Source organism: Humulus lupulus, chromosome 7, assembly GCF_963169125.1.
Source record: "Humulus lupulus chromosome 7, drHumLupu1.1, whole genome shotgun sequence".
NCBI lineage: Eukaryota > Viridiplantae > Streptophyta > Magnoliopsida > Rosales > Cannabaceae > Humulus > Humulus lupulus.
The window spans coordinates 172,314,131-172,324,819 of record NC_084799.1 but is presented as its reverse complement, the minus strand read 5'-3'; the positions used below and the strand labels follow the sequence as shown (position 1 = coordinate 172,324,819).

General features: G+C 25.1%; 1 protein-coding gene across 1 annotated transcript; it reads right to left on the bottom strand.

The window, feature by feature from the left end:
* Positions 1-227: 227 nt before the first annotated feature.
* LOC133788823 (non-specific lipid transfer protein GPI-anchored 11-like) lies at positions 228-9,381 on the bottom strand. The gene is made up of 3 exons (XM_062226437.1): positions 8,779-9,381; positions 6,400-6,462; positions 228-517 (listed from the first exon to the last, which is right to left on the bottom strand). The coding sequence occupies exons 1-3, from the start codon at positions 9,167-9,169 to the stop codon at positions 384-386; spliced, it is 588 nt and encodes a 195-aa protein (XP_062082421.1). The 5' UTR covers positions 9,170-9,381; the 3' UTR covers positions 228-383.
* Between the last annotated feature and the right edge of the window lie 1,308 nt (positions 9,382-10,689).

Below are 10,689 nucleotides of genomic sequence, written 5' to 3'. Positions count from 1 at the left end.
GATTATGTTGATATTTTGGGAGTTACAAATAAGTAACGAGATTTATAACTTCATTTTGTATGTTACAAATTAACTAAATAATGTTTTGTCACACTCATTCCTTCAACATAATATAATTTTGTAAAATAAATAATATAACAAAACATTACACACGATAAAAAAAAATTATACAATTATGCCCCTCATATATAAATATAGTAATGGATTTCTCTTTTATGGAGAAAGCATTGAGAATAGAAAAATAATAAATTATATAATAAATCCTACACATATATAGCAATGTTATTCTTAGTACAAGACATAAGTGATGAATGTGGTCCAACAATGGATTCAAATGGAAATAAATAATTAAAATAGTGATGACAAGCACATAATAAAATGGATCAATAAGAAAAGAATATGGTTGCAAAGCCAAGAAGCACTGCCACAATGGAGGTTGAAGCTCTATTTCCATCATTTTTCTTTGATGTCGGTGGAGCTGCAGGAGATCCTTCTAAAGGTAGACCATCTGCGCCCACTAGAGAAAAAGACCAATAACTAAGCCCAAAACTACTCACTATACCAAAATAGAAAGAAAAAGACAAAATCCCTATTTTTTTATGACTACAACTGTCATTTACACTCTTTTCCACCAAACACATAAAACAAAAATATATTTCTATTTTATATAAAAGTGTGTATTTAATCATTTTTATTGATTTTAACGGTTTATTTTATTAATTTTAACTAAATATTATAAATATTTAATAAAATATATTTTTTAAATTATTTATTAATTATATTAATATATATTCAAATATTATAAAATATCACTATTATAATAATATTTAATACAATAATAAATATTTATTAATTATATTAATAAAAACTCAAATGTTATAAAATATCATTATTATAAGGGTAAACAACCATTTGGTACCCTGTATTTTATCGAAATACATACTTGGTACCTTATGTTTTCAATAATGCTCATCTAGTACCTATAATTTGAAATTGTACATATTTGGTACCTCTGACTCAAATTTGATTAATAAAATTTTCTCAATATGACCAAACTGACATCAGTTATATGTAATTAAGTGATTAAATTTGAATTTGAATCTCATATAATTGAGAGAAGTTTGGTCATATTGATAAAATTTTACTGATAAAATTTTAGTCCAAAGTACCAAATATGTACAATTTCAAATTACAGGATACCATATGAACATTATTGAAAATATAAGATACGAAGTCTGTAATTCGATAAAACACAAGATACAAAATGAATATGTGCCCTTATTATAATAATATTTAATATTAAACTAGATATTTATTAATTAGGGATATTAGCGACATAAATACCTAAGTTCATGTATGTGTTGTACTTAAATACCTAACTTATTTTTTTGACGGCATAAATATCTAACGTTTATTTTTTGTTGCAACCGTTACTCTTTCTCGTTACGTGGCAAATACCAAACTTTTTAAATATAGATATTGGCGACATAAATGCATATGTTTATGTAACTGTTGCATTCAAATACCTAACTTTTAATTTTATGACATAAATAATAAAAATAAAGTTTAGTTTTAAAAAAGAAAATATTTATTATTTATGCTACAAATATTGAAAGTTAGGTATTTAAGTGCAACAATTACGTAAATTTATGTATTTATGCTGCCAATATTCCTAATTAAAAAGTTTGGTATTTGACTGATAAGGGAAAAAAGTAACGGTTGCAACAAAAAATAAACGTTAGGTATTTATTCCGTCAAAAAAATTAGGTATTTAAGTGCAACAAGAGTCTTAACTTAGGTATTTATGCTGTCAATATCCCTATTAATTATATTAATATAAATGCAAATGTTATAAAATATTATTATTATTATTATAATATATAATACATAATAAATACATCATATATAAGTGTCGTGTGTGTAAAAATAATATAATTGTGTAACTAAATAAGAAATTAGAATGACATTTATCTTCTATCAAGAATAAGCAAGTTTCTTCTCCAATCATTGAGGTATAATTTGAATAATATCATAAATGTTTTATATCTTAAATATGGTAGTTTGTGATCTAAAATGTTATCACATTTTTTTTTTAAAAAAAAACCATAAACAATGTTTTGGTTTAATTTTTCTTTTAATATGTTTATGTTATTTATATATATATAATATTATTTATTTATTTAAAATTTACATGACAATAATAAAAACTTAATAAAAATAATTAATATTTTTAAAATAAAACTTGCTTGCATCTAGTACTTATAAAATGAGAGAGAGACAAAAAAAAAACATTAGAATGAAAAAAAATATTATGTAGATCGCATCTCTTTTTAATTATTAGTTTATAATATATGTATATATATATTTACTAGTTTATGTATTTGTGTCATAGCCACCAAAATTGTGATTAAAAAAATAGAGTAAATTGTAGCTAAAACACTCAATATTTTCAAAATGTTGTATTTTTATACCCAATATTATTTTAGCGATAAATATACTCAATATTTTCGAAATATTGCACTTTTATACCCAAACTTTTTTTGGCGGTAATTATACTCAATATTTTTAAAATGTTGTACTTTTATACTTATATTTTTTTCATTATTTTGAGAAATAATAAGAAAATGAAGGGGAAATATAGATTTTAATTATTTTTTAAATTTTAAATTATTTTCAAAATAATAAAAGAAATTAAGATTTTAAAATATATCAAAATAATTAAAACTTATCTTTTTCATTCACATTTTTTAAAAACTTATATTTTAAATTGATGGAAAAATATAAGGTTTTAATTATTTTAAATCACTTTTTATTAATTTTAATAAAATATTTATTAATTTTTAATTTAAAATAGTTATTTTGAGAAAGAATAAGAAAGATAAAATAATTTAAAATTTAAAAAATAATTAAAAACCTATATTTTTCTTCACTTTCTTACTATTTATCAAAGTAATAAAAAAAAAAGTATAAAAATATTTAGTATATTTACTGCAAAAAAAAAATTTGGGTGTAAAAGTGCAATATTTTAAAAATATTGAGTATATTTAACGCAAGAAAAAAGATTGGCTATAATAGTGTAACATTTTGAAAACATTAGTTATTTTAACCACAATTTAACTCAAAAAAAAATATACATTTAATTTTGAAAATCAAATAAATAATATTTTAATATTATAATTAATTTTGTTTAGATATATGAATATCTATTACAAAAACTCAAATAGGTATATATATATATTTAAAAATATATATAGTACTTTAGTTTATAAAGAGAAATAAAAAATTAATTTTTTTTCAACAGGCAGCAATTAATATTAAATCTTACAAAATAAAAAAAAATGATAATTACCAGTAGTTAAGCCACTCACTCGTTTATATATATATATATATATATATATAGAGAGAGAGAGAGGACAATTCATTTATAGAACTTCACTTTAAGTCCTATCGGTATGGTTTTTAGTGTTTCTCGACCTGTGAACAGTTTTCGGGACAACTTTTTTTTATAACCGTGTATATTGTAGTTATTTAGAACATCCTGCAAATTTTCAGAAAATTCCGAATAGTTTATAGTACCGAAAACTAGGTTCAAACATGTTGTTTTCCACTCGCATAAAAAAAATTAGTCACGCGTGCAACAATATATTTGAACCTAGTTTTCGGTATTGTAAACTATTCGGAATTTTCTGAGAATTTATAGGATGCTCTAAATAGCTACAATATACACGATCATAAAAAAAAATCACGCTGAAAACTGTTCACGGGTTGTAAATACTGAGAGTCCTACCAGTAGGACTTAAAGTGAAATCCCTATAGGAGAATTCCTATATATATATATATATTAAAATATACTTGCACATATAATTAAATATCTTTTTTATATATATATATATATAGATGATAAATCAACCAAATTAATAGAGTAAAGATGGAAATAGAATGAATAGCTAGAAAAGAAGGGAATAATGAAAGAAGATAATTTACTCATTTAGTATGTTATATTTTTATAAAATATCATTTTGATATTATTTTTTTTCAATAATACTTAAATGATACCTTGTATTTTAAAATCATACATATTTGGTACCCTAAACACATATTTGATAAATAAAATTTTATCAATATAATTAAATTATCATCGATTATATATAATTAAGTAATTAAATTTAAATTTAGAACTTATATAATTAATAACAGTTTGATTAAATTAACAAAATTTTATTAATTAAATTTAAGATACTAAATATATACAATTTTAAAATATAAAATACAAATATATATAATTTTAAATTACAAAATATCAAATAAGTATTATTGTTTGTAAACATATGATTCCAAAAACAGTACTTTACAAAAATAAAAAATACCAAATGATTATATAACAGTGAAATGAGAGGACAAAATGACAATAGAAAAGGGAGAATAATTATTTTTGTAATCATTACTTATTCGCTATTCTATATAATAAAATAATAATAATATATGTAATTTTTACATATTTCTTTAGTAACAATCAAATAGCAAAGATAAAAAAGAGAATGCAAAATCCAAAAACAAAACAGACAAAAACTAATAGAGAATCTAATAAGAATATTTTGAGCTATATTTACCCATTCTCGCGTATATATATATATAACACACTAATAATTATGGTTATTCGGTTTGACAGGTTTTGTTAATTTTTTACGAACTCAAATTTATAATCCGGTTAATATTTTTTAACACGTAACTCATTTAATTAAAAAAAATTTAAGTTCAACTTGACTATCTTGGGCAGATTAACCCACCCAAACTGTTGAAATATTTTTTTAATTTTTTTTCTAAAAAATCATTTTTTACTAATTTTTTTTATTATTTTTTCTATATTTAGTTTGTATTTGTAACTAAAATAATAATTATTTTAAAATATATGGCATTTTATATAAAAAAAATTAATAATTTAAATTTAGTTTTATATATGTATAATTAATAATTAAAAAATGTAGATAAATATTTAATTAGGCAGGTCGTGTTATATTAGACTGGTTGCAAAAAATTTTAACCTACTCAATATAAAAATTTGACAATTTGAAATGAATGTAGGATTTTTTGAATTATAATTTTAGTCAATATTTTTATATTAGTTTGAACAGAATATTCGATTTGGACGGAATACAAATTTTGCTAGGACCTACTAGTAAAGCTAGACAAGGCCAATGACCAAGTGAAATTCATGAAATATAAGTCGCCAAAGTCAAATTTTCACCCACCATATTTTATGTTATTATGTCTGACAATATACTTCTAAGCGAACTGAACAAAACATTTTAAATTTACCTAGATAAAAAGGATAAAAAAGAAAGCGAAAAATAGAATACGTTAAACATTTTTTTTCCTTTATCGTAAGGAGAATATATTTAGCATTTAGATTACATAATTAATGCCAGCAACTATCATAAAAACTCACAAATATCACTTTAATGTCAAATAGTTGAAGTGGTTAATTGGAGCTGGATATATTAGGTGGCGGTGTACTTTTTTTTGTAATAAATAATGGATCAAATGTAGCTAGAGTTAAATGTATATAAATATATATATTATATAAAATAGGAAATTTACTCTGAAAATTATTAAGTAGTCTGAAAAATTATACTTACCTCACGAAATAGCTTTTTTAACCGCAATAGTTAATAAGTAGATTCAAAAGTTGTACTTAAACTATTAATTAGATTTTTTAGTAGCAAAAGTTAGTAAGTAATTTGAAATATTACACTTAAGTTACTATGTAGTTTTTTAGCTGCAAAAGTCATATTTTATATTAATTTTATCTCAATCTTAATTAATTAATAAAAATGTAAAAATATTTAATCCTAACATTGAAAAATTATTTAAAATTTATTTTACAGATTAAAAAAAATATCAAGTTATAACATGAAAAGTTATTTAATTTTAAATAAACTAAGTTTTAATTCAATTTAAGTTGTATTATTTTAAAAATTTTAATTTAACTAATAATGAATAATATTTTTATATTAGAAATTTTATAATCATTTTTTATTTTAAAAAAAGATTCTGTTTAATATATTAATGTTATGAATATATATTTTTAGACTAATTAATTAAAATTAAGATAAAATTTGTGTAAAATGTGACTTTTGCAACAAAAATAACTACTTAGTGACTTAAGTATAATATTTTAGACTACTTATTGATTTTTTTCACAAAAAAAAATTACTTAATAACTTAAGTGCAATCTTTCAGATAACTTCCTGTCTTTTACCACACAAAAAAAATTACTTAGCGATTTAAGTGCAATCTTTTGAACTATTTAATAATTTTTGCTGCAAATTTTCCTATATAAAACATATATTTATAGTTTTTGTTTTTGTTTTACTAAATAGGAAAGGAGAAATTGAGTACCTGGTGGTGATGCTGCATTTGGACCCTCTGATGAAGTTGGACTTCCTACCGGTATTCCGATCACTGCGAAATTGAAAGAATTTAATCAACTAAATAATATATAAATATGTATAATTTCATTTCAACACTAAATTTATCTTATCTTTTACAATAAAAAATTGATCAAACACGTGCATGCAAAATTACCTATTTACGTTTGAACAAGACTAGTCTCAGAATACCAACAACTAAAGTGACTTACAAGAAATATAAATTGAGTTTACCAAAACATATGACAAACATTTCACTGCGGTAATAAATCTCAAATTTTTACTATTACACAGAATTAAATAATAAGGGGAAATTCGGTTGGAAGTAGAGTTGGGTAATGTAAAGCAAAGCCTTAAATGATAAAACAGCTATATAAGGAAGCTGGTATAGTAGGTGAGGGAGTAGTGAAGTCATTTATACATATATATATATATATATATAAAGATGTATATGACATTACACGTGGCTTTCATCACATGCAGTTGGCAGCTCATCAGCTCATTCATGCTATTTAGCCTATTGCTGCTATCATTGAGATATGGGGCACCGCTACACCCATTATTACCACATGTACCACTACCCCATGGGCCCACATGGTGTGGTATGATGCTTTTAAATTACTTTTTTTTTTCTTTTCAAAATTTGTTTTTTTATTATTTTTGTGTCGACAAGAAAATTATATACATATATGTCATCATAAATAATTAAAAGAAATTCTTTAAATCACGTGATCACAGCTTTGCATATCTTTTTTCTATTTTAAATAGCATTATACGTAGAGATATGTATTCGAATTTTCTAAAAAATTTATAACAAGCACATGAGATGTTTTTGTTTTCGGAGTATATTCTTTTAAACTACTTGAAAACCTATGCATTTTAAGAAAGAGGAGTATTTGTATGTATTTGTGTCACTTCTTTGATATGCTAAGAAGGGTTATTTTTTATATTTACTATAACTTTTTACTAATAGATTAAAATAAATGTTATTTGTATGCAACGAATTTTTAATATATATGTTAATATAATAAAGGGGCTCTTAGAATAGTAATTAATCAAACACAAGACCGCAAAACTCGCCTTGATTTAATAGATCTGAATCAAATAGTGATTTTTGTGTGTTCCCTGGCTATGCATTCATACAAGTACAGATTCTAAGTGACTATTCCATTTGATGTGAAAATCAATGTAATCGGCTACTAAAAAAATAATAATAAAAGCCAGAAGAGAAATAAAAACAAACAAACAATAAATGCTAGAGACCAGTAAATGAATTCATTACTATTAAAATCAATGTGCTAATGACTAGCAAGAGCACTCACTTCATTTCTAAATAATATATATTATTTAAAATTAAAAAGAAAACAAATATTAATAGAGACTAGCTAATGGATTTGGGCTTAGCTACATGTGGCTATAGGAATTCTTGTTGTTTGGGACTAGCTATAAGAGCAGTGACTGTTTTAAAGTAGTCAAAATGTAAAAATATTTAGCTAAATAACTTAATATCTTCTCTATCAACTCCTTTATTTATATATATATATAATAGTTTAGCACTAAATTCAATAAATACTTTTCTAAATCTAGCTAAGCTTAGCTATCAAAATATTTTTTAATATTTTTTGTCCTTTTTTTTCTTTCTCTCTCATTAGCAAATTTTTTATTAATATTTTTTCTTTTTAATATGTATTTTTACTTTAATTATTAAATAATATTTACAAATATAATATTTAAATGATGTAAAATAAAATATAAAGTAGTTAATATATGATGTAATGTAAAAAATAAAATAAATAGAAAAAATATATGTTTTAATGAGTTATTTTGATAAATAGATTTCTCCATTGAGAGTACTCTAATGCATTAGCTATAGAGCATTTGTTGGAAGAGATCGTTAGCTATATTTTTTTACATATTAGCTATTACTCATGTTCTATTCGGAGTGCTCTAATTACTCTATTATTACTTCTTACCAAACACATTAACTACCCGTCTTCCTTTCATAAATTTATGTTTTCTTTTTTGGTTTAAAAAACATGATCTGAAGTAGTGTTTGATTAAGAATTAATGTTTAATTGAAATATCATATTTTATATAAACTAATTCATTTAGTAATGATATGCACACATATGATAAATCATGGTATCTATTTTAAATAAATAATTTTTTTTTTATAATGTAATATTTGTAGGTAATTTGTGTGTATACATTTCATTACCCAATATAATGTATATTATTGCGTCTAAAATCACTACTACCTCAAGATTCTTTTAAAAAATTAACACAGGTAAAAGAGAAAACAATCAAAATCAAAGAAGAAATAATTGAAGGAAAAAGTTAGAGTACGTACGGGAACAGGTGCTAGGAGGTGGAGTATCCACTTTACAAACGGAAGGAAGCTTTGTAGCCCTACTGATATCGATCTGAAAGGCGGAGCTGCCACCTTTAGCCAGAAGCTGACAAAGACAGATAGGGTTAGTGTCCACAAGTGACTTCAGCTCAGGGCAACAAGGCTTGTCCGGCGTCGTTAGGTTGCTCCCAATCTGCACGTACGACAGGCAGTCCGCCATCCCCAGCAGCAGCGTCATGCAGTCCGGTCCCGACGGCCCTGGCGCCATGCTCGGCCCCATACTCGGCCCCATCGGTGCCTGTGTTGGGGCCTGCGCCCACGCACCGTAAAAGGATGGAGCTGCTGTTACCAAGAAGAACATAGTAGCAATAGTGGTTGCGGTTTTGGCCATTTTTTTAGCTTTTTCTTTTGGTGGGTCGGTGTAACGGAATAGAGATATTGAAATTTTTGGGAGCAATAATGGGAAGATAAATATATTGGGGTTGGCTGGCTGATATAGTGGGAAATAAGGAAAGGGTTCTCCTACTTTTCGATAGAAATTAATGAACGTAACTACCAACCAAGCTTTTGGCTTGGTTTTGCTTTGTTCTTTGTGATGTGTATGTATTTATTGATTTCACTCTTACACTCTTGCTTATATACGCAAGGATTTTACACTTGCCCTTCTGTTTTTGGTTGGGATTCCCACCCAATGATCTGTATTGCCTGTTGTTCTTTAATATCCAAATTGAATTTTTGAATTTCTTTGCTTTTCTTTCCAACTACATTTTTGTCATAAATGTACCGCGCAGCCCAAATATAGCACCGCTAACTAAATTGATAGGATTTGACAAAACTAAATAACGAAATGTGATAACATGAGGTGGAATATATGCGTATACTTAGTTCTCTGTATTAGTATGTGTGAGTAGTTTTTTTGGTCTCCGTTGCCTATTTTTGGTTGTCAGCTGACTTGTATTTGTTACTGTTGACGGGTCCACCAATGATAGTAGGAAACGTGGTAACAGACTCTTTAATGTGTCAAACTTTGTGTCCTAAAATTGTGTATAATCTAACTATATTAATATATTTGATATATTTTTAACTAATAATTACTATCAAACGATACAATGCTAATGAAAAATTTCCAACATTAACATTATTAAAAAATTTATATAATCAAAATGAAAACTTTCACTTCATTCCATTCTTTCTCTCTCTGTATAATTATACATCATGTAACCTTGTTTTTTTCTTCTAAATTTCATTTAAAAGTTAAAATTAAAAACAAATTTAAACGAACTTAATGTCAGAAATTTTCTCTTAGTTTCAATTTAAAAGCTAAGATTTTAAATATTTTTTTACTGATAATATTATTATTTGTTTTGGTTAATAAATTATATTAAATTTGAAATATACCTAAACTTTTAATTTTCTTTTATCTAAAAATATGCCTAAACTTTGAGTTGTCGGCTAGAGGTGCCACAAAGTGGAAATCTACTTGAGACATTTTTTTATAGGTCAAATATTATGCTTAAAATGTTAAGATGCAGAATTTAAGTAACACTAAAGGAAACAGGGTTTTTGTCGGCAGTAAAACTTGCCAGCAAAACCCTGGTTTTTCACCCGCAAAAGCCCCATTACTTTTGCTGACGCATTTTTACGTCGGCAAGTGACATCGTGGGAGGTTAGTCGTTGTTTCCACCTTTTGTTGGCAAAATTCAACTCTCGCCGGCAAAAGTGTTATTGCCAGCGATAAAACGTCATGCGAGAAAAAATGCTCACGTTGACAAAAGTTTGCCCCACGATATCGTGAGACGATATTTTGGTGGCAAAATTTTGACTTTTACTGGCAGCGTCTTAGTCACCGATAAAAGTTTCTTTTTAAAAAAAATATAACATTTCCCAGCGCAAAATGCGTCGAGAATTTTT